At 52.7% G+C, this 22,794-nt stretch overlaps 2 protein-coding genes across 2 annotated transcripts in view; one reads left to right on the top strand and one right to left on the bottom strand.

The window, feature by feature from the left end:
* RBPJL (recombination signal binding protein for immunoglobulin kappa J region like) lies at positions 1 to 20,114 on the bottom strand. Its single transcript, XM_068207555.1, has 12 exons — positions 19,953 to 20,114; positions 13,296 to 13,371; positions 7,262 to 7,387; positions 5,286 to 5,356; positions 4,929 to 5,044; positions 3,923 to 4,097; positions 3,424 to 3,561; positions 2,816 to 2,925; positions 1,687 to 1,827; positions 1,220 to 1,375; positions 921 to 1,024; positions 1 to 498 (listed from the first exon to the last, which is right to left on the bottom strand). Exons 1-12 carry the CDS (start codon positions 19,978 to 19,980, stop codon positions 225 to 227), a joined length of 1,515 nt encoding a protein of 504 aa, XP_068063656.1. The 5' UTR covers positions 19,981 to 20,114; the 3' UTR covers positions 1 to 224.
* MATN4 (matrilin 4) overlaps positions 13,251 to 22,794 on the top strand; it is a 15,718-nt gene continuing 6,174 nt past the window's right edge. The window contains exons 1-2 of the mRNA XM_068207554.1: positions 13,251 to 13,339; positions 22,559 to 22,675. Of these exons, the coding sequence (XP_068063655.1) occupies positions 22,582 to 22,675 (94 nt within the window). The 5' untranslated portion in view covers positions 13,251 to 13,339; positions 22,559 to 22,581. The remainder of the gene's footprint in view (positions 13,340 to 22,558; positions 22,676 to 22,794) is intronic.

Genomic DNA, 22,794 nt, shown 5'->3' on the forward strand with positions numbered 1-22,794 from the left:
CAAGCCTGATTTATTAATGCTCTCCTGTGAGAGCTCAGCAGTGTAAGATGCTGCTGCGAGAAAGAGAGACATCAGTAAACCACAGGAGCATGGTGTGTGTTCAGTGAGCGGGAAGGACCCTTTGGCAGGGCCCCCTAAGCCCTGGATGAGCCCCCCAGCATGGCTCAGGGTTGTTCCCCTTCCCTAGGCCAGCAGTGAGGCCAAGCCTGTGTCCACCCAGCCTGCTAGGTCTGCATGAAGAGGTGGAAGTTGGTCCTGGTAAACTCCTGGTGGATGCTGTTGAGTAATTTGTCTGAGTCCTGGGGAACATCTGAGAGGACCTGCTGCCCTGGGATGCAGCTCTGCTCTGGGGTGTAGGTAAATGTGAACGAGCTGGAGTAGATGAGGCCATCGTCCCTGATCAGCAGGAGCGGGACCGTGATGGGATATCGCAGCCACCTCCAGTCACTGCCGAAGGCAGAGACGTCAGGGACGACACACACAAGGGACTTGGGGCTCCTGGCAACAGTGCATGAGAGGAAAATATGCATTAACAGGGGAAGGTCCTATGCAGGAGCAGCCAGCAGTGAGTGACTGCACTTCTCCTCCATCCTGGAGCTCAGCGTGAAGCCTCCAGCCAGTTCCCTCTCTCCTCCCAGTTTTTCATTCCTCTCTGCCAGGGTTGCTTGGTTGCTTGCAGTTCCCTGAAATCCCTGTTGTCCCTCACCCATGGTTATCCCCAGACTGCAGCTAGGGCAGAGAGCTGGCACCAGACTCATTCCTGCCTCTGCTTGCAGTGCTCATGCTTGCTCCTGCAGGATGGGCAGTGCAAGTGTGCTCGTCCCCAAGGTCTGCAGCCACATCCTTCCCAGATCTGCCCAGCACAGCCCACACCTGGCTGCTGTTCCCTGCCTTCTGCCCAGCTCCCCTGTCCATGTTACCTGTACATCGTCTCTGCTTCCACATCTCCAAACCAGACCTTGAGGTGTGCATGGAAATACTCCCCCTGCACCTCCAGCATGGCCACGTCCCCACCGCCTGTGAGCTGTGACGGGCAGAGAGTGTGGCAGGGCTGTGTGGGTTATGAAGCCAGACTCCTTCTCCCACAGGATGCTCTGCCTGTGCATGTCATTCCCACAGCATCCCAAAACTGGGAGGTGCCACGGGGGCGCAAGGGCTCAGGAGCGGGTGGCACGAGGCAGGCGGGTGACAGAGAGGGGCAGCCCGTGGCTGCGCCTACCTGCAGGGCAGCGATGAGCGGCACGGGGCTGACGGGCTCGCGGACACACGCCAGGCTCTCGCTGAAGGTGTACTCCACCGTCTCCGTGCTGATGATGGTCCAGCACGAGCCGTCGTTCAGCAGCTCCCGGTTGGCTTCCTTCGGGCAGGGAGATGCCTGTGGAGAGCGTCAGAGCTCCAAACACGCTGCAGGGGAGATGGTGGGGAATGGGGCTGGGATGCCTGGCTTCTGCCCTCAGTGTCTTGGTTCCAGCAAGTGACTGCTTTGCTCATGGGGAAATGGGGATTGTGATTCCTTTCCAAAGACCTCAGTTCCAGTGTCCCCATTAAAGTTTTGCTATGATTCTGGCCTTAGTTTGGATGCAAGACCCCTCCCAGTGACACGCTCGCCAGCCTGACGCAACACAGGAGTTTGCAGAGATGACAGCAAGCACCCTGGGGTCCTCACCTGCTCCTGCACTGCCATACCTGGAACTGGATCACTTTGTCTGTGGAGAGACACAGGTACATGTGGTCACTGCCTTGGAGTTGGAAGGCACACTTGTGGAGCTGGGAGATGGGCTCATCCACGTCCAGCATGGCATACTGCTTCATCACCTTCCGGATGATCTGTGGGCGGCAGCATCCCCGGCATGGATCCCCAGCATGGATCCCCAGTGTGGATCCCCATCACAGTTCCCAGGCATGGATCCCTGGCACAGATCCCCAGCGCGGATCCCTGGCACAGATCCCCAGGATGGATCCCCAGCATGGATCCCCAGTGTGGATCACCAGTGTGGATCCCCATCACAGTTCCCAGGCATGGATCCCTGGCACGGATCCCTGGCTCAGATCCCCATCACAGTTCCCAGGCATGGATCCCTGGCACGGATCCCCAGCACAGATCCCCAGGATGGATCCCCAGGATGGATCCCCAGCATGGATCCCCGGCATGGATCCCTGACATGGATCCCTGGCAGGGCCCCGCCACTCGGAGCCGTGGGGCGGCCAGCTCTGTGTGCCTGACACCTGTGGCTGCTTGGGGGTCTGTGTACAAATCACCAACGGGACGGGGCTGCTGAGGAACACGTCTCGAGCTGTTTATTTTCCAGCATCAGCCTCATTACATGGTTATGACAATGGGAAGATGCCAGCAGCTCACATCCCCAGCAGCAAAGAACTTAATGTCACAACTTACTTTAAAAGCTTTTTGACTAATCACACAAAGCCAAAGCATACTGACAGTAATTCTGTCCAACCACTATAAGCACACGTACCTTTGGTTAAAACAATGCTTGCGTACTTCAAATACAATAAGTCTTGTAAGTCTTAATACACAATGCACAGAGCTCCATGATTAAGCTTAGAACGTCCTAATATCTCACTAGATATACTTTTCTGTAACTTAGGGAGTCATTCTAGCCAAGCATTAATACACTGACCATTGTCCTATTTGTCCTTACTTTCTACTTCTTGTATCATTTTTCTGCTGACAAATCCTATGGCTATGGCTTAGCTCTAATTGCAGTTCTGCTGTCTCTGAGGCCTGCCTCTTGCAACCTGCCCAAAACCCTGTGATTTTGAGGATTCCCACAACACCCGCAGGGACGGAGCTTACCAGGGGCGGCAGGGTGACGCCGGTGGCCGTGCAGACCAGCTGGACCACGGAGCCGTAGCGGATGTACCCTTCCCGCAGGGGGAACTCGCTCCGGGCGCAGCGCTCGTCGGCTGGCCGGGAAGGAGAGAGGCAGAGTCACCGTCTGGGGGGCTGGTTACCCCTGCTAGGCACAGCTCTGGCCCTGCTCCCGCTGCTTTCTCACTGCTTTCTCTGCTCGTGCTCACTGCTTGGAGAGACCACCATTCCCTGGGAGCCCAGCCCGGGAGAGCAGGATGGGGATGCAGTACCTTGCAGGGACACTGCTGGAAGCAGTGTGGGCAGGAATACTGTTGGACTGTGGTCTCTTCCAGGCAATCCCTTGCTTGGCTTTGTAAACCTCCAGACCAGTACAGCCCTGTCACAGCCCCTGTGCCCTCAAAGCCAGTGGGAAATGTCCAGAGGCACACCAGGAATGCCGGGCAGAGGGGAGACTGAGCCAGATTCCTGCATCCCCAGGCTAATTCCCATGCCTTTTTTCCCCAAGAACTGGCTTTGCAGGACGGGAGAGCCACGGCTGGAGGCAGGCAGCCCTGGGCATGGTGGCATCAGCGTCACCCGAGGGTCCTTACCCAGGTGGAGGGTGAAGGCTGCCCACTGCCTGGCGCTGGCGATGAAGGCTCCCCCCTCCACAGACAGGTACCGGGTGCTGACGGTCTGGGAACGCAGGCGGTTGAAGAGGGACACTTTGGAGCCTGAGGAGATGCAGACTGTGGGGAGAGGTGGCTGGGTTAGTGCTTGCCAGGACTGAATACGGCTCTGTCAAGCCCAGCGAGGACAAGCCCGGTTCCTGGGGTACCCAGCAGCCAACGCCCTCCCCACAGCCCACAGCCTTCCTCTCTGTGTGAGTGCAGGTGAGGCCCATGGTGTGGGGACCACACTGGCATCTGGGCATTACACCCCGTGCTGGGTGAACCATTTGGAAATGAGACATCACCGTGTACGATACATCCTCTTCTGGGAGTTCCCATGGGCTTAGGGTCCAGCCTGGACCACTCCAGAGCCAAGCTGTGAGCAGAGAGCATCCCATGCTGGGCTGGCACCCACCTCCCTCCCCACAGAGCCACTCACGGTCCGTGTTCTTCAGGGACTGCTTCTTCTGCGAGGGCTTGGAGATGACTTTGATGAGTTTGCTGTGGAAGGTGCCGATCTCCTGCCCGTTGCTGAAGAACAGCTTCAGGACCAGGCGGAAATGCTTGCGCTTGTCCGTGTCCGAGATGTACAGGGCCTTGGCACAGCTGAACCCCTGCCAGGGGCACAGAGGGGCTGCCAGCAGCTCCAGCCCAGCCCCACCAGCCGTCCTCACCCTCCTCACCACCCCACGAGGACATAATAGCGCCCTTTCAATGAGCCCCGGGTTCATTTAAAGGGAGAAATTACCAGAGATGTTATTACAGGTGGAATGAAGAGCTGGGGATAGGCAGAGGCTTTATTTACACTGGGGGCAGAGTATTCCTTATGGAAATGAAAGTTCATGTGTGATTTATCCCACATAACATGAGAAATCACCCTGGGTTTATGGTTTCCCTCATCCTGGCCGATATGCTGTGCTTTAGCAGCAAGGCAAGCACTGTGGACAAAGGCTCTTTCTGTGAGGTTCCTGGCCTGCCTCAGACCCCGTGCTCTTCAGGGACCCCAGATAATGCTTCTCCCTTTTTCCCCCTCCAATCAAAAGATGCCAGAGCTCTGCTGAAGGATTTGAACTTTGAGATCAACTGGGGTGTTTTTTATAAGCTGTTTATCTGCAAATGAAGGACCAGGCTTTCATTTTGTAACAAGCAGCAGTACTGCTCATCAGGAGAAGGAACCAGGGCTGAGGGAGCTGTGCAGATTTTGACAGGCTGTTGACCTGAAAAGATGGTTCCAGAGAAAGACAGGGATCTTTGGGCTGCCTGGATTGCTGCACATACCACAACAGGCTGGCAGAGTGGGAATGGGAGTTATGGCTAGGAAGAAAGAGCTGAAACATCCTGAGGATGGGGAGGGTGTGACATCCCAGGGTGTGGGGTGATGCTGGTGACAGCCCAGCCCCTGCATGAGGGGGATTCCCACAGCCCCAGGGAGCCACGGGCTTTACCTTTGCATCTGGCTGCTCCTCAAAGCTCAGCTTCTGGGTCTCCATCAGGTTGCTGCCCATGCTGTCCAGCCCCATGTACCCACACACCCGAAATCCAGCCTCTCCCAGGTCCCTGGCTGGAAGAGACAAGGAGAAGCACCTTCCAGCCCCCTGCACAGGCTCAGCTTCTCCAGGAGCAGAGCATGACCAAGCCCCAGCCCTCCCTGGGTCTGGATTTCAGAGGCTCAGGCTTGAGCAGGAAAGGAGTTTGGGGAGCCAAAATCCACATAAACAGCCTCACTGTCCCCTTTGCAGAGGCAGAGGGCAGCTCTCCTTGGTGCAGGAAGGGAGGGAGGAGAGCTCCAGGGCTCTGCTCACCTTTTATCTGCTCCTGCTTTAACTTCCATCCCGGCCCGCTCAGGTAAACACAAGGTGGGGGACAGAAAAACCTGCAGAGACAAGAGGGCATTTTCTCACTGCCCTTCAGCACCCTGAAAAGGTGCTTGGGAGTGGTTGGATGGCTGTGCTGAGAACAGAGACCTTCACTGGGGACCACCAGCACTGGGGGCAACCCTGCACCCTGGGAGGCACGTGGAGCTCAGCGAGGGGCTGGGGACCCTCTGCCCTGCCCCTCCTCCAGTGCCTGGTTCCAGCCTCAACAGCTGCCACATCTGGTGGTGCTACTGGTGGCCATGATCCCACCAGTGACAGGATGGCCCTGCAATGGGAGGACAGGGACCCTGGCACCCCCACCTCCAGCTCCCCCAAAGACAGGGAGCCATCAGACCCTGCCTCTGCCTGACTGCCATGTGGGAGTTTCAGCAGGCTGGGAACAGAGTTTGCATTCACAATCAGTTCTGGAGCCCAGTGCAAATAAATCCATAGCCAGGAGTTTGGAAGCCCATTTTCCTGTGTTTTATTTGGGTTTCCACTGTCTTTGCACTTGTGTGAATGGTGTAAATTCATCCTCTACTGATACTGGGTAAAGCACTAGCAGAGAAAACACGGGTGCAGGGGGTTGGATATTTTGGAGCCCTGGAGGTACAAGTTTATTTAAACAACTCATCCACAGTGCAGGCCCCTGACTCCCATTATTAAGGAAAACAGCAGCAGCACCTTCAAACTCTAACCTGGGAGCTCTGTACAGGTTTTTCTCTCCCTTTTCAAACCTGGCATCTGATTTTCGTGCTCATCCCTTGCACAGGGTCGGGAGCAGAGGAAAAAAGCTGTGATGAGAGAGCTCCCTCCTGGCTGGAAGATTCAGCCCTGAAATAACTTTTTTACCTGTGGACCAGCAGCTCCTGGCAGGAGACTGGATGTGGTGAGAACTTTGTAGGCACAGCCAGCCCATCCCAGAGCTGTCCCCTGGGGTCGCTGGGGGCTGGGTGGTTACACCTTGGAGGCTGAGCTCGTCGCCTCATAGCTATTCCATACCCAGTAATAACGGAGCAGTATTTATATCCCAAGGATTAATGGAGGATTAATTACATTGCAGTGCCGCAGTCTGACGTCACTGCCAGGGAGTGGCAATTTTGGAGATTCAAGCCAGAACCTCAAGGTGTTTTTGCAGTGTGGGAAGGATTTTCAAAAATAGCACCTTTTTGGAGACCACTGGCATTGATGGAAACGCCCCAGTCTCTGCTGTGGCCGTGCAGATTTAAGACAGGAGTTACAGGGCAGTCAAAACTCTAGCCTTTCCTTCTTGGGGGGTGAGATTTCAATAGAATCTTGACTTCTTTTACTTTGTCTTTCTTTACTGCTTCATGACAAGAACCTACCCACTGGGAATGTCTTGCTGGGATGGATGCAGATTGGAGCTAATACCTTTCTTGTGTTATTCAATTCATGGAGAGGAAATGATGGCTTTGGATGTAAAGATGTCATGAGTGAATGCAGAGGGGATAATTTGCTTCACCAGCTTAGATCTGTGAAATCCAGCAAGGCTGAAATCAAGCTTTAGGTAGCTGGGTTTAGAAGTGGCTATCAGGGAAGATGGGACTATCTCCTGTGGCAGCAGCTCTCTGGCCACAGAGAGAAACACACAGCTTTCCCAGGCATCGTTCTGGGAAGTCTGTGAGAAGATCAGAGAAAAGAATGAGAAACAATTATTATCTTTACTTGCTGCACCTGATATTGTGAACATGTGGAATGTGTTATGGAGATTTTTTTACCAAAGGGTGGTTTCTTAACTGGCCACCGGTGATGGTGTTTGGATTGGAGGACCGATTAGGTCAACCTGTAGCGAACTAGGGTACAAAAGTATGGGTTTTAATAATGTCAATCAGCTTCTGTGATACACGGAGACAATGTAACTAATTGCCCAGTCCTGGCCCGTTGTGCTGACACTCTCCCACCTCTTTTCGTTGCCGTAGGATTTCTGTGCGACTTTGGCGTGCAGGATCAGCACTGTCTGGTCTGCTGGCAGCTGCAGGTACCTCCTCACGCTGTCCTGGAGCACGCTGGCTTGGTACGGGTTGGGTCTACAAGACACAATTTCCTTGGCTCTGTGGCACCAGAGCCAGCTCCTGGCCAGCCCTGCAGGGGGCAAGGAGCTCCCTCCATGCCCAGCCTGATGGGGTGGGGAAGGTGGAAAGGCTTTCCCATCAGAAAGAACTGCAGCTCAGCTGCTCAAGAATGGGGCTGGCACTGAAAAACAGAAAGTTTGGATAATGGAATAACTGCTTCATCAGTTTGCCACCGAACACACACAGGGCATTTCTAAGACTTCCAGCCCCATGCAATGGTGGCTGTGCTCTAACTGATTATGAATTTCTTTTTCAGCCTGATGTGCTTGCTGCTGTATGGCTTTTGTGTGAGCTGGGACGCGATGTTGCCGAGCTGTGAGTGCAGCTGGGGAGCTGTCATGTGAGGTGGAGCAACTCGTTGGCTACTGCAAGGGATGTTGGGTGAAAATAGCTGCATTTTTCTCTGAGACCTAGGGAGTAGGTGCTTCTGCTGATTGTTTCTGCTCTATTAACTAGAATGAGTTCCCAGGCACCTGGCATTTAACTCTGCTAACTCGGTAGGTTGGATGTTAACCAGCTGGAGAGAGATGAGGTGGGTCTGAGATGCCCTGCTCTGCCACCTGGGACATGTGTGCAAGGGGGGAGAGCTCTGCAATGTCAGCTGTGGAAGCCTTCTGTGGTGCTGCTTTGCCTTCAGAGGAGCTGAAACCACTCTCTGACAACACCAGCTCCTGCCCTGCTGAAGGGCCCTAAACCCCCTGAGTCTGGGACAGGAGCATTCCCTGAGTTTGGGATATTTGATTGGATAACATGAAAGCAGAGGAGAAGGAAGAGGAGATGCCTGTGTCGGAGTCCTTCCTTGGCACATCTGTCAGTGTGGTCACCAGGAACATTGCTCCTACTGAGGAGACTCAGCCTGGTTAGTGACTCTCCTATCAGAGACAGAGGTAAAGCAGTGGCCAGAGAAGGCTGTGAAGCCCCAGCCACAGTGGAAAACACATCACTGAGTAACTGTGAGAGAGCATCTGGGGGCTGAGGGCAGCACTAGGGGATGACCTGGAGGAAAAGGGGTGACACTAGGGGCATCAGCCATGGCCACCTGAGGAGGAACTTGCAAGAGATCTGCAGGGGAGCATTCCCTTTAAATGCAGTCTCTCTTCCTCTTAAGTGGGCTAGAAATGGAGAAAAGTTGAGAGCATAAACGATCAGGTGTGTGAAGAGAGGCAAGTCTGGTCCTGCCATCACCCCAAGACAGGCTCCTCGTGGTGAGCTCCTCCGGGCTCAGAGGCCAGAGCAAGCTCCCAGGGAAAGAAGCTACAAGCAGTCATCCCAAGCAACCTGCTAGAAGAGTTTGCCTGCCACCTCTGCTCTTCCCAGTGCAATACTTTAAAAAGGCTGTGCCCCTTACAGCTTTTAGCACCCGTGTTGCAATTCACTTTAAACACATCTCACTTCAGTTCCAGCTTTCCCACCCTTGGATGGAGCTGATGCTCTGCTGTTGTATGAGGAAGAAATACACGTCCCATACAAGCAAATACATACCCAGTGTCTTCTCTGAGCAGTGCCGTGGGGACCTGACACTTTGCACTGCACAGACATGCTCTGTTGGTTACAGAGGGACAATATAATCTCCTGCCCTCCTTGTTCCAATTCCTTACCCTAGATGTATTAGCTGGATCACTAGTAAACATAAATCAACAGAGCCCTGCCAGAATCAGATTTACAGCCAAGGCCAGTGTCAGTGTCACCCACAGCATTAACTGCTACTCTGTGCCTGGAAAATGAATGTTTTATGGCCATTCCTGACTGCAGAGCACAGGCTGCCACCAGGCTCTGCTCTTGTGGCAGCCCCAGAGCTGCTGCCAGCACAGGGCTCTGGGCTTTGCCCTGGCTTGCCCCACAGCACTCTTGGCAAAGCAGGAGGAGCTCCCCGGCCAAGACTGTACCTGTTCTCTCCATCGAGGTGCTGGGAGACTCCTGCTCCAGCACACTGAAGCAGAGTTTTATCAACCAGCATCCCACCAGTGGCTGCTTCAGGGTGGGTCACTTAGTCTTGCTAAAGTTTCACTCCACTTTCTAGCCAAGGAATAGTTTATGTCTTTGCACAGCCAAAGAGATCCCATAAGAAAGTTATTTAATCTTTTTCCATAATGGCAATCTGCAGCTGTTTCACTCCTCTGCTGCCAAGCAATGGTGTGATTTCAGCTTTGATCCGCCTTTGCTATTTTTCCCTTAATATAAAAGCACTATTTGGGAATCTCTCAGCAAAAATCTGGGTTGGTTTTGGGTTTTTCTCTTTTTTTGGTTGGGTTCATTGTTTTTTTTCTTTCTCTTGTTTTTTTCTGAACAACTGATTATGATTGGGATAAATGTGGAAATGTATCAAAGAAATTGGCCTGACCCTGGATACCCTTTTACACGAACGCAACACAGTGTTAAATGAGTACTGAACCTTGCTGGCTCTGTTCAGTAGCATTTCACCCTCAGTTTGTCAGAGACAACGGGCACACAGCAGGGAAGAACCAGGCTGGGTGTGTGAATTTTTTCCTGGTGAGTCTCATCGTTCAGTGTGCTGTGTAAAATTAGGAGTATAGCTTTGGGTAATGGTGTCTCAGCTGCAGTCACATGCTCCATCCTTCCTAGTGTCACCAACACAGTCACCAGTGCCCATCCATATAGCTTGGGCTCTCCCTGTGGGGCTCCTCTGCCATTAACCCCTTGGAACAGCCTGGCATGGAGGCCAGGCAGTGGCAGGGAGTGTTCAGGAGCAAATTGCCAAAAGCCGTGGATTAAGACGTGTGCTGACAGCGTGGGCAGCAGCAATGCCTGCTCTGCAGAGCCTCCTGCAGCACTGGCTCAGGGCAGGGCCAGGCTTGTGCGGGTATCACTGCTCCCTGCCATCTGTACTTAATTCCAGAGGCACGTGGGTCACTGCCTGGAGCTTATTAAAGAGCCTTCTGGAACAGCTACCCACATGCTACCTAGTGCTTCAGGGGGAACGTGCATGCCAAAGGCAGGTAAACAGATGGGAGCTCTTCAGATTTGATGTCCAGCTGGAGGAACAACTACTTAGAAACTTGGCTTTCTTTTCTCTGTCCATTCTCTGCAGCCCTTGCCTTCCAAGTTTTGGGGCTAAATTGTGTCAGTGACGCACTTCTGAACAGTGCTTGCCATTCTGCCCACAGAGGCGACCACCCAGCATCCATCACGTGGTATAACTTTATCTTCAGAGAGTCAAAGGGCTATTGCTAAAGCAGCTCAGTATGCCCACTTGGCTCCTTCTGGCACCTACAGCCTCCTCAGGGTTACAGAGAATTATTCACGCCTTCTGACATTTATTATATTAAATTAATGAAATGCTTAGGCTGTAGTGCAGTGTTAGTTCAGTGTCATGTTAGCAGCACCACACGGGCTGGGCTCTTACAGCTCTCACTAAAAGCTGCCTTTTCAGAGCCTGAGGTCTTGGCTGGGGCTCAGCTGCTCTCCACACAGTTGGGCATTATGTAGTAAAAGGGGGGGGAGCAAGGGGGGATCCACCACCTTTCTCCTACACTGATTTCTGTAAGCCTTTCCCCTTCCCTGCTCAGCCTGGCACCGCTTACCAAGGCTTTTCCTTTGCTTTAGGTCAGGATGTGCCTCGGGAGAGGGTGTGAGTGCATTTGTGGTGCATCTCTAGGGTGGCTCTGCCCTGCTGCTCGAGGTGGGAGAGACCCAGGGTACCTCAGGGGGATTTGCAAGCCCTGGCTGGGTTGCTGTGCCCTCTCCCATGGGAAATGAAGCAGAAAAGGAGGAGTCTCTGTGTGTTTTCCACAAGAGACACACAGCTGGACCACCTTGCAAAGGGCTGTTTCATGTGGGCACATAGGGAGCCCAGGCAGGCGCCGAGAGGCTTTGGTAAGGCTGGACCCCACAGTCCCATTGCTGATTTTAGGAGAACTGATGTTTAACACCACAGCTGAAAATTATCCCTCTCCCTGCCAGCAGCAAGTGTTTAGGGGCATCACTCAGTGCTTTGTCCTGCCTCCAGCTGGGGAACTCTGCTCCCTGTGTGGGACATACCCTGCTCCACACATCACCTTCTGTGTGCACACCCTTGGGCAACCGCAGCAGAAGAAAAAGTGCTTTACAGGCACTGGGAAAAGCAAAGTGCCCTCCGCCCTGCTCCTTTTCAGTTCAATGAGCTCCACCAGCTCAGGCTGCTGAGGAAGGGATCTGATATATTTGGTCCCCTGGGAATGAAAGTACCCAACTCTGGAGACCAAAATACAATCCTGGCAGCTATTGTTTACAAACTGGGTCTTCAAATCACCTCTTTATACAAGAACTGTAACTCACAGTAAGTGTCCCCAAGTGCAGGTAGCACTGAATTAAAGTGCAGAAAATTAATTTGCTGCTTTCCCCCTCCGAAAAAGAGCTGTGGTTTGCCTCTCTCAGGACACAGCTGCCCTGAAGCTTGCTGGGGACTTGCTGCCACAGAGGGCAACTGTTCTTCCCTCAGTTTGGGGAAACCAAACATCCTAATAAAAAATATCCATTTTAGAGGTCTAGGTTCTATTTTGTGCAGATCAGGGGAGAAAATGCCTGCAGTGATCTTGGGTATGGAGTCAACGCAATGTTTATGCAAAAGGAAAAGCCATTAGAAATCACAGAAATGAGAAGCCTGCAGTTTCTGGCTTCCCTCATTTTTCAATACCTCCTTTAATCCAGACCAACCCAACCCACAGTCCTTGTATATGCATGGGTATTTATAAATCCTGTATTTTCCTCACTGCACACACAAGTGAAATTCAGCCTTTTCTAGGCCTGGGGGATTTATCAACCACACCAAGGGCAAACAGCGGCCGAGAGCAGGAAGCACGAAAAGCCTGTGGCAGTGAGCTCTGCAGGGAGCAGGGGCCTGTCGGGGTGGGCACCCCAGCAGCACCAGCACCCCCAAAACGCCCAAGTTTGATAACACAGTATTGGCACGTCTGCTAGAAAATTCAGACAGTGGGGGTGATTTCCTGGAGTCTCCTTTCTCTGTTCCTCGTGTGCAAAGAGGAAGGGAAGTGCTGTTAAAGCACCACAACGCAGTCCTATAAAGCACTAAAGGTGGCTCCTGCCACCACCAGATTGATCTAAGTGCTGGGAGAGGTGGAGGACTGGGAAGGTCTATTCCAGGGTTTCTAAGAAGCCTCTGCTGATCTCCAATGCACATCAGTTGACCTTGATGGAAGCTTAACCTGAGGCTCTACAGCCCTCCTGGTCTGCAGTCCTGTGGTTCTAACTCACCTCCCCACGCTGCAGCCACTACCTGCTGATGTTCCTAAACTTCCAGGACACTGTAGGTCAAGTGGATATTAAGCTTAGACTCTCCTTTTTCCATGAACTTTTGAGTTTATGGGGCTCCCAGATGCATTCCCCCAGCAGGGGAAGAGACAACAAAAGGGTAGAAAAAAAGATTAAAAAAAATATATAAAACAAAGAAAAAAAGCAAAAGGAGAAAAAATAGATAAGAGAAAGAAAAATATCAAAAACATAAAAAAGAGCAATAAAATAGAGAAAATAAAGAAAAAAATTAAAAAATCAAAAAGAGAAATAAAGAGTTAATAAAGGAAAAATAGAGAAAAATAAAGAAAAAATAAAAATAAAACTCTAAAAGCAGCAGGGTCCTCCACGCCCGTGAGCCCACGGCCGTCCCGGGCCGCGCACCCTTCGGTGCCGGTTCCACCTGCGCGCAGCTCCCGCGGGGACGCGCTCGGCGGGGCGGGGGCGGGCGGGAGCCCCCGAGCCCCCCTGCCGGCACAGGCGGCTGGACCCCCCCGCTCCCAGCGCTGCCCCGGGGCCGGGCCGTGCCCGCCCCGCCGCCCCCCCGCTCCCCCGCCCCGTTAAAGCCGGCGGGGCCCCGCCGCTGCTGCCGCCCCGCACCGCCCGCACCGCGTACCTGAGCCAGCAGCGCGGCGGGGAGCGGCTCCGCGGCCGGCACGGGTGAGTGAGGGGCTCCGCGGGCACCGCCGCCCCTGCGGGAAGGAGAGGAGAGGAGAGGAGGAGGGTGAGGAGGGTGCGGGTGCGTCCGGTCCGGGTCCCGGTCCCGGTCCCGGTCCCGGTCCCGGTCCCGGTCCCGGTCCCGGTCCCGGGCCCAGCCCCGGTCCCAGCCCGGCCCGACGGGGCTGTGCGCAGCGCCGAGCGCTGCCGCGGAGATTGGCAGCCTCCGAGGGGGCTTTTCCCTGGAGCGGGGCTGGCAGGAAGGGGAGCGGCGATCCTGGGCGTCAGGAGCAGAAAGCAAAGCCGGGAGGAGGGAAAGAGCAATAACCTTCGCCCCGAAGGATTTTTCCTCCCATCTGTGGGCTGGAGCCTTCCCGACCCCCGGCCGCACGGGCTTGGCCCCCGCAGCGGTGCCGGGGTACGTTCGGTGGGGCAGCCGGGGCATGGTACCCACTCGGTGCCTCGGTGCTGTGTGAGCGATGTGAGCTCTTCCGCGCGGTCGGGATGGCTCAGGCTGCCTGCTCTGCTACGCTTTTGCCTACCTGTCGGGCAGGACCCTGCTTATACAACCGAGGATCTCTTAGCAGACAATAATAAGGTCTGGTACACCTGGGCAAGGCGTACTGAGCAGCTGGAGATCGAGATCCTGCAGAAAGATAAGCTCAGAAGTGTACCCTAAGTTTGCTATGCGCCGTTTCTGCAGGACTGGAAAATTGGGTCTGTGCATACTCGTTTACACAAGCAATCACCCACCTTCAGCTTATCATTCCAATTGTTTCACGGGATAAAATTAGCTTTGGGCACTTCTGTTCCAAGCAATTGCATGGGAAAACTTGTTTGGAAAATCAGATTATTCTGCGCTCATCGTGTTTGTGCGGACACGCACTCGAGCGAGCTAAGCGGAGCTGAGCAGATACACGGTGTGATGGTGTGTGCTCTGCTGGGGGTTTGCCCCTCGTTCTGCAGGGACAGCCTTTGCTGTGGAGCAGAGAGCTGCTGAATCCATTCAGGAGACAGGCTGCAGAGTGGGAACTGGAGTGGCTGAGGAGGCTGGCAGGGAAATGGGACTGTCCCATGTCAATGGAAGCCACCATGTGTGCAGTGGGACTGAGGGGAGCAGGGTCCATGAGAGGGACCTGTTCTCAGCCCAAACTCTGAGACAAGGCACGGGGCTTTGCCTCTTTTACTTAATCACACTGGATTTTTGCTTCACATAAACCCAGATTATTTATAAAGTTATTATGAAGTCTTCCCTTTGGGACCCCTCCCTGTGGGACCCTCTGTAGCATCTCTTGATAGTAAAGATTTTTATTTTTTCAAGGACAGGAGCAGTTAATCCCCGGCAGCGAGTGTGCAGGTTCTCAATAACAAGTAGAAATTGCATTTCACAAGCAGAATTTCACAAGCAGATTCTTGTGATCTCTGCAGGAATTCATTAGATTGCTGTTGATAGCAGCAAAAAGCTGTGTGTGGGGAACTCTCTCAGATCTCAGCCCTGATATTTGCCACCAGGATATGGATAAATTCAGCCTCATCCGAAATGCAAACTTCCCTCTGGAAACCACATGACGGATCTTGGTGTTTGCAGTAAAATGACACTTTTCATCGAAGCAGGCTGGGTATTGCTGCATCCAATGGGAAAAAGTTGCTGTTGATTTTTGTGGAAGTTGTAACTTTCTTTTGTTGTTGAAGAATTAAAGAAACCGTATGTGCTCAGTACAGGGCGGGCTCAGGAGCTGCCCTGGTTGGCGGCCGTAGCAAACAGAGGAGCTGTGGCCAACAAGGCAGCCCGTTGTAGCAATCTGTGGTCACAGAAGATGTTTGTGCTCCCATTGCTCATAACATAGCATTTCCCTTGAGGTTGGCATTAGGGGTTAAAGGTTTTCAAGAGAAGTCTTTGTTTAAACATCTTTAAAGTTTCCAATAGGGGCCCCTTTGTTCGCTGTGGAGCAGCGTGCCTGCCTTGTTAAAAACTCAGCACTCATAAAATGCCATTTACAAATGCCTGATGAATTGAGCTGAAATATGGAGGGGAGATAAGTAACGTTTGTATCTACATACACACAGGACTTACAGACAAGCCCTACCGTGAGTGAATAAATGGAACCTAGAAAAAACACAGCAAAAAAAAAAAAAAAAGATTGGTGCTTATAAAGAAACTTATAAAAGTCAGCTACTCCCCCTGCACCACTTGGGCCCTTTCATGCCAGATGTCTCCTCCAGCTGAGCCAGGAGGCTGAGTGGCTCCTGACACTTGTCATTAAATCTTAGTAATCGTGTTTTCTCCACTTTGGGCCCAAACAGGAGCAAATTGAGCACTTGGGCTCCAGCAGGAGCTCATGCAGCTGCCAGAAGGGCTCCACTGATCTGCTGGCCACAGGGACCCTGACTCTGCTCTCCATGCCCTGCTGTGGGCTGGTGAGCATCGCCCCCCTGTAGGTACTCACAGCACAGATGTACCTTTAGGTGCCAGGTAATGTTTTCAGCTCTTAGAAAGCTTTGGTTCTCTCCTGCCTTGGCTAGATAGAAAGGGTTTTAAACCAGCTCTGTTAAGCCAGGAAAGGGTAGAGGGGTATGCTCAGGAGAATCCAGAGACTGGTTCACAGGTGTGGCAGCATTTCCATGTGGGATGCTCCAGACTGAGTCTTAGCCTGTGTCTGAATCTTTCTTGGTTCTCACAGCTTGTCCTTCCTGGCATTTTTTACTGGAGTCAGAATCCATCTTCCCCATACATATTCTGTCTTTGCCTGTCTGTCTGCAAACTTCTGATCCTCTCGCCTTGCAAGTCCCTGCTTGCACACGAGTCCATCCCTAGCCTGGTCCCACTGGTGCCCCTCAGGGAAATCCATAGGGCTCAGCTGCTGTCCCTTGCAGAGAGGTGGCAGTACCTTAGTTTCTCTCCAGACTTCAGCTTTTCTGTCTCTGGGCTGTGTTGTGCTTTGCCAATGTGTAAGTTCAGGACTCTTTGAGTGTAGTCTGTGGACCCATAGGAGTGCATGCTCTGTGGCAGGAACCAGTGGGAGCAGATCTGTTGGCAGCAGAGATAACCCCCTGTACAAGAGTCTCTGTCTGGGCTGGAAAATAAAGCAAGCCCCACACATGGAAAAACACTGCCTTTGGGAATTCAGCTCGTACACCTGCAGCTGGACTTGGATGGCTTCCCCAAATGTTAGCTGCTCTTCAGCGTGGGCAGAAGGGAGGCCACAGCCCGCTGTGCTGCTGGTGAAGCTTTTCTCTGGTGCATCTCCTAAGGGGTGACGGCATCCCAGTCCCAGATCTCCTGCTTCCAGAGGGATGTGGAAGCTGCTGTGAAGTTAGGTGTGAGACATTTCCTGTGCTACCTTTGAGGTTCTCCTTGTGAAAAGTATCTACACTAAGCTTGCTTTTCTGTTCTGAGGAGGGACAAAAAGTCCCCACGTGCCTTTCTGCAGCTGCCAAATGTTCCTCACTTTCTGCTATTTCAATTAAACACATAGCAGGATGGGTAGGATAAAGGGGAGAGGCACAAGAATATTCTCCTGGCGTGTTTTCTTATGCCAACACATTGAGTCACATCTCTAGAGTGAGAAATATGATATAAAGACTTAGAGAAGGAGGTCAGGCAATGAATCTATGATTGCTGGGCTGGAATAGCAGGCGGTCTCTGTGGTTGTCTGTGCCATGTAAACTTCCTGGAGGTCAGCTGGGGATAGTGGTCCTAGCAGATCTGGGAGACAGATGTCCTGCTAGTAACTATCAATCTCATACCAGCCCTGCTGCAGCAGGAGCTTAGCTGACAAACTCTGCACCAGCCCAGTGGCTGATCTGGGCCATGACTTTTTCTTTGTGGTTGAACATACATATTTCTGGGGGAAAAAAATGCTAACACCTTCCTCCCAAAACAAGAACCTAGGCAATGGATTGCTGTGTCAGCTTCTGGATGGCCAGGACATCCTTCTCTCCAAAGTTTGAAGTCTCTTAGCCCAGCTCAGCTGTCCTCCAAGGACCTGTTTCCAAAAGAGCTTCTGCTTTTTAAAGAGAGACAGTAAGGTGGATCTGTTCCCTGTTGATCACTCTTCATCAAAATCAGAATATTCCAGTTTTGTTGAAAATAGCAGTTATGCGATGGGCTGAGTTTGCCTGTTGTGCAGCTCAGGGGACAAGTGTAGCCTAAAGGTCTTGAGTGGGACAGAGAGGAACAGAGAAATGGCACCAGCAGTCCTGAAACAGGAGCCATCTCTGACATGATTCGTTGAACAAGGAGATTTGGCAGATGTGTTTTCCTCTAGCTGTGTTTTCCTCTTGGCTAGATCTTTAACATTTCAATTTGCAAGTGAATGTGTCTTTTATCTGTGGCAGCTGTTGCTGAAGCAGCCCAGGTACAGCTTGTTTCAGTGCAGGGCTGTCTGGGCAAGAGGCTTTCCTGCCCAGTGAGTGGCAGAGCACTGGGAGATCTTTTAGAGATAGACTGATGGCAGAGAAAGACCCCGTGTGCTGTTGTGGAGGACATCTAGAGGGAGATGCTTTGTCCATTGCTACACTCAGCATTTCCTTCCCAAGGGGACTTCAAATGTCATGTCACAGTATAAACCTGCCAGGACTTGAGTCCACGAGCTGTGAGTCAAAGACATCTGTTACTGCAAAAGAACCTGGTCAAGAAATGTCTTCCTCCTGTCCTCCCTGTGAATATACACGAGTGAGTCCCATAAAATGAGGAATAGGCTTTTGTGGGGAGCAAGCAGAGCCAAAGAGACGTTCCTTCTGCATCCAGCAAGGTTTTCCTGTTACAGCACTCCTGCTGATTTGCTCCTGTTGGGTTTGGAGCCTTGATGTGCTGTTGGAGAAATACAGCCTTGTTTTTCAAGCAACGTGTCCTTCCAGGTGGCACTTGGCCCAGTAAAGCTGCCATAGAGTTGTAACCAGAGAGCTCGGCGATGTCCTGGAAAGAGTCTGCTCTGCTTCTCCCACACGTGTTTGGGAAAAACCAAGGACACATCAGTCCTTAAATGGGGAAAAAAACCCTTTTGGGCTGGAAACTCTTGCCATTTCCATGGTCTTGATGTGCTTGTGGTCCCCGAGTCTTCCTTGCTCTAAAACCTGCATTGCTGTCCTCTCTGATTTGCCTTTCATCACCCCTCGGCTGTGGGGGGATGAGCACTGAGATTTTGGAGCTGTGATTGAGTGTAAGGTCAATGCTGCCTGTAAAATGGTCCTGAGGGTGGATTCAGTGCTTGTGAGCAGCAGAGGTAGCACTGAGAGCTGGGCATCTGCAAGCAGAGAGCACCTTGAGACTGGGGATTATGCTGGGAGAAACCAACCTTTGAGCAGCTCTCCAGGAGAGGGTGGATCCAGCTCCAGGCTGTCCCAGGCCTCATTCTTTCACACTGCTTGCAGGTCTTGCAAATACAGTGTGCCAGCAATTCATCCATGTTTCTACAACGAATTTTGGCATCGAGAGGTGCCTCCAGGATGATGTAAGTTGTCTGCATCTCTCCAGGTAGTTCTGGTTGCTTCATTGTCCTCTGGGGCAAGGCACACTTCAGTCTTCCTCCTTGGTCCCACATGCATTTTTGGTCAGCCTTTCCCTCAGACATGGACCAGAAGGATGATGACTTGCTGCCCTGCTGGGGACATCACAATTTTTCTCCCCATCCTCCAGCTCGAGGGTGCTCTTGCTCTCTTTGTGCTGTTGTCCTGGCAGAACTCAGGTGTCCTAAGTGAAAGGACTCAGGGCTGGGACTCCTGGCCATATTTTGATTGGGTTTTTTGACGCTTTCATCAAATAACACTGATGGAATTGAATTTCTCAAAACTTCCTGGTTGGGTCTCCACAAAGAAAAGCTCTGCTGAGCAAAGGAGGGTGCATGGAGAGGCAGATGAGGAGGGTGAATCTCAGCAACATGGTGTCTAGGGCTGCTCTACCATTGGCCAAGGCTTCTAGCACAGAAATAGGTGCTGTTAGCACCTGTGGCATCAGTGCCCTGCATGCTGCCATGTGTGCCTGGACCTGTTGTATGTGCCTCCTCCTTGCACAGCCCTGCAGCATGGGACAGCCTTCTGGCTTGGCTGGTGCTCGCTCACAGGCTCCCAGCTCTTCCCCACTCCTTGCAACTCATGGTGATCCCTTGTCCTGACATCTTACAGAGTCTGGAGCCAGCATGGCTCCATAGCCTTGGTCCACAACCTGTTTTCCTCCTTGTGACACTATGGTCAGGGCATTTCCTGGGCTGTGAACACACCGCCACTCTCCTTTCCCCTTCTGCTTCATCCCCTCTGCAGCTCGGTACAGAAAGCCCCCATCCCTGTAACATCAAGGAGGGCACGGAGCTGGCAGCACTCCTCACCCTGCTCCCTGCCATGCCCCGTCCTTTGGCCTTGCCCAAGGCAGGGTGTGCCCAGGTCCAGCCTGCCACCATCTGGATGAACCAGAAGGGGAATATTCTGAGTATTTCTGTTAACCTGTAGCCAGGAGAGAGCTGCCAAGGAGGCCACGCTGAAACCTGAAGCGGCTGTTTTTCCTGAGACTCAGCATTTGGCAGGGAGAGCAGACGGACAAGCGGTGGAGCAGGGAGGGATGCAATTGCCCTGGGGAGCAGCACTGCCAGTGGAGGTGCCCAGGGAAGGTGTGCTGGCTTACCTGTTTGTCTCTGGGGATCCATCTCCATGTCCTCCTTGGCTGAGATCACGTGTAGAGTCAAGAGGAGGTGACCCTTCTGTCCTTACGTGTGGCTTTCCCCTTGGTCACCCTCCTTGCATCGTGTACTGACCATTTCCTTCAGCAGTGAAAAGCAGTAACTGTTTCTCCCACTGCGTTGCTCAGAAATGTTAGGAATGGTCCAGGTGCCCTCTCAGCTCATCTGCAGGGTTCGGCTGAGCCAGCCCAGGCAGCAGCACTCACCTTGCCTGGACCTTTTTTCCTTTATAGCTCAGTGTTATCTCAAGGTCTCTGGCGTTGCAGCCGGCGCCGTGTTTGCCTTACCCCGCAGCACCTGCCTGCCAGCCGCTCGCTTCCCACCCATGGCCCTCCCACTGCTGCACGGGCTTGGAGGGGGTGCTGTGCACCCCTCAGGGTGTGAGCAGTCCCTCTGCAGGGATGCAAGTCAGCCCCAGGGAAGTGAGGGTAGAGGGAAGATGCCAAGTGTGGGATGGTGGGAGAGATACTGGGAGACATCTGTCCTATCATCTTTGCTCCCCCATCCCTTCACTGCTGGGGCAGGACTGGGCATTAAATTGAATCAGGGACCAGGACTCGGTCCCAGCCTGGTCTCTGCTGCCAGGACAGAATACGACTGAGCTGCCATGCCCTGCCCTGTCCAGGCAGCATCAGCCCTTCCAGCTGTGGGGAGAGCCAAGACTTCATCCAAAAGCTGAGATGAAGTTAAAAATAGATCAGTTGTGAACTGGTTTTCTCCTTCTTGGTTCCTGGCCCAACAACTCATTCCTCCCTCTGGGCTCTCTTTGAAACTCTCTGGATGCTGTGAGACACGGGCTCCATAGCAGCCTGCCACTGCAGGGAGGTGTGGAGAGAAGAGAGCTGCAGAAATATTCTAGGCGGCATAGCTGTCGCAAAAATATTTAGTGGTTTGTGAGTGCTTTCTCCCAGGAAAGAAGCAGCGCTGGAAAAAGAATCTGCTAAATAAATGGGGAAACAAAGCTGGGGGAGGAGCACTGTTTGTCTCTCTGCTTGCATGTGGAGAGGAGCACAGGTGTCTGGACAATCCTGCCCGCAAAGCACAGCTCACCTCTGCCCCCTGGAAAAGACCCGTCAGGCTGCTGTCCCTGCTCATCCCCTCAGCCAGAGCGATCCCACTGGTCCTGCACGGTTGTGCAGGAGCTCCTGGCACTGCTGCAGTCACTGTGTCCCGGGCTGGTCCCGGGCTGGTCCCGGGATGGTAGGCTCTTGTCTCCAGGGAAAGGCCACGTCTCTCACTTTGAGACGGGTGTTCTGGATCCCAGTATCCTCTTGTACCCCTTTTCTGTCCTCCTAATACTTTAATGTAGTTTTCCAGGTGTGAACACTGAGTTTCGAGACAGTTTTAAGATGCAGCTGTGAAACCTATTATCAGTGTCCCTGCTATCAAAGACATGGTGTTCAGGGCTGCACGTAACCACTGAGCAATTAAACAGCAACCCTGGTGATGAATTACAGCTGAGACCTCCTGGGGCTAAATAAATACTGGCTGATAACTACCGATAAAATGAATTTTTTGTGTTTTTTCTTAAAAGCACCCTTCCAGTATCCAAGCCCAGTCCTGGCACTGCACATCTCCGGGGGAGAGTCACATTATCTGTGGCATTTCCATCCCTAGCACCTTGGATTTCCAGCAGAGCTGGAATAAAAATAAACTAAATAAATCCATATCCCTGCAGGAGCCAGGAAAGGCAAGGCAAGACAACACAGAGATGGGCAGGGAGGGAGAGAAGTGAGAAGCTGAAGTTTTGGGTAACAAGTTTAAATATCTTTTCCCCCACTGATCCCACCCTAAAGACATGAAAAAACTGTTGAGGTGCAGAGTATCCCTTGGAAGAACCTTTAGGACAGGGAGAGGTGCAGAGTGCTGGTGGCAGAGTGGTGGGGACCCCAGGGTGATGTGAAGGAGAGCAGCAGGCTGGCAATGCTTCACCAGCACCTGCCCAGGGGGAGAGGTGTGAGCCCACCTGCACAGGCACCCTTACACCCTCTGCCTGCAGAGGCTTCTGCTCTCCCCAGGGAGTTTGGAAACAGGCAGAGAATGGAACTTCTTGGAAAAATGATCTTTGCCAGTGACTTTGAGAGACTTCTGAGCAGATGTTGTCTGTGCTGGTGTTTTATCTGGGGGCTTCTCTTCCCGTGCAGGAGTATCAGGAGGGCTGGTGCTCTGTATCCCTGTGTGCAGCTTTCCCACTCTCCACTAGCTGCAGAGAACAGCCACACAGTCAGGGAAAAAACATTTGGCTGAACATCCCATCTGCCTGGTTTGCAAGTGAAAATAAGGCTTGTCCAATGGCCAGCTCCACCCAGAGCAGAAAATCAGACCCTTTGGCAGAGTGTTGCTACTGTAATGAAATTGAGCTGTGCTGAGACTGCCAGTCCTTGGAACAGGAAAGATTCCATGTGGGTTCAGAGAAATTTGGGGATGGATCTGTCAAAACTGCTGCTGTTCAGGGTTTTTGGCACTGCCTGGGGATACCCACCACAGGAGGATGTTGCCCTGTGGCTGAGCTCTCCCTCAGCACTGATTGTACCTTGTATTCTCCCTGCAGCACATCCTTCCGGCACTGAAACTATGTGCTCTCCCAGAGCCATCATGAAGCTCCTGCCTGTTGCCTCTCTCCTCCTGCTTCTCCTGACAACACTGGAAGCCAGGCCAAAACCAGCAGGTGAGCCCTGGCTGATGGGAGTGCATGGAGGGGAGAGAAGTGAGACCATAGGGCAGTGGAGCCCTCAGAGGAGTGTGACGTGGGGAGACATGATTCCTCTTCTTTGGGAGCATCCCCAG

Source organism: Anomalospiza imberbis, chromosome 17, assembly GCF_031753505.1.
Source record: "Anomalospiza imberbis isolate Cuckoo-Finch-1a 21T00152 chromosome 17, ASM3175350v1, whole genome shotgun sequence".
NCBI lineage: Eukaryota > Metazoa > Chordata > Aves > Passeriformes > Viduidae > Anomalospiza > Anomalospiza imberbis.

Excerpts from the sequence above, each read along its gene's own strand:
- RBPJL (XM_068207555.1), bottom strand. The coding sequence starts at position 19,980 with ATGGAGATGGATCCCCAGAGACAAACAG. Across the intron at positions 13,372-19,952 it reads GGATCCCCAGAGACAAACAG|GGGCGGCGGTGCCCGCGGAG; the intron begins GTAAGCCAGCAC and ends TCCTTCCCGCAG. Across the intron at positions 1,376-1,686 it reads ACAAAGTGATCCAGTTCCAG|GCATCTCCCTGCCCGAAGGA; the intron begins GTATGGCAGTGC and ends CGCTCTCCACAG.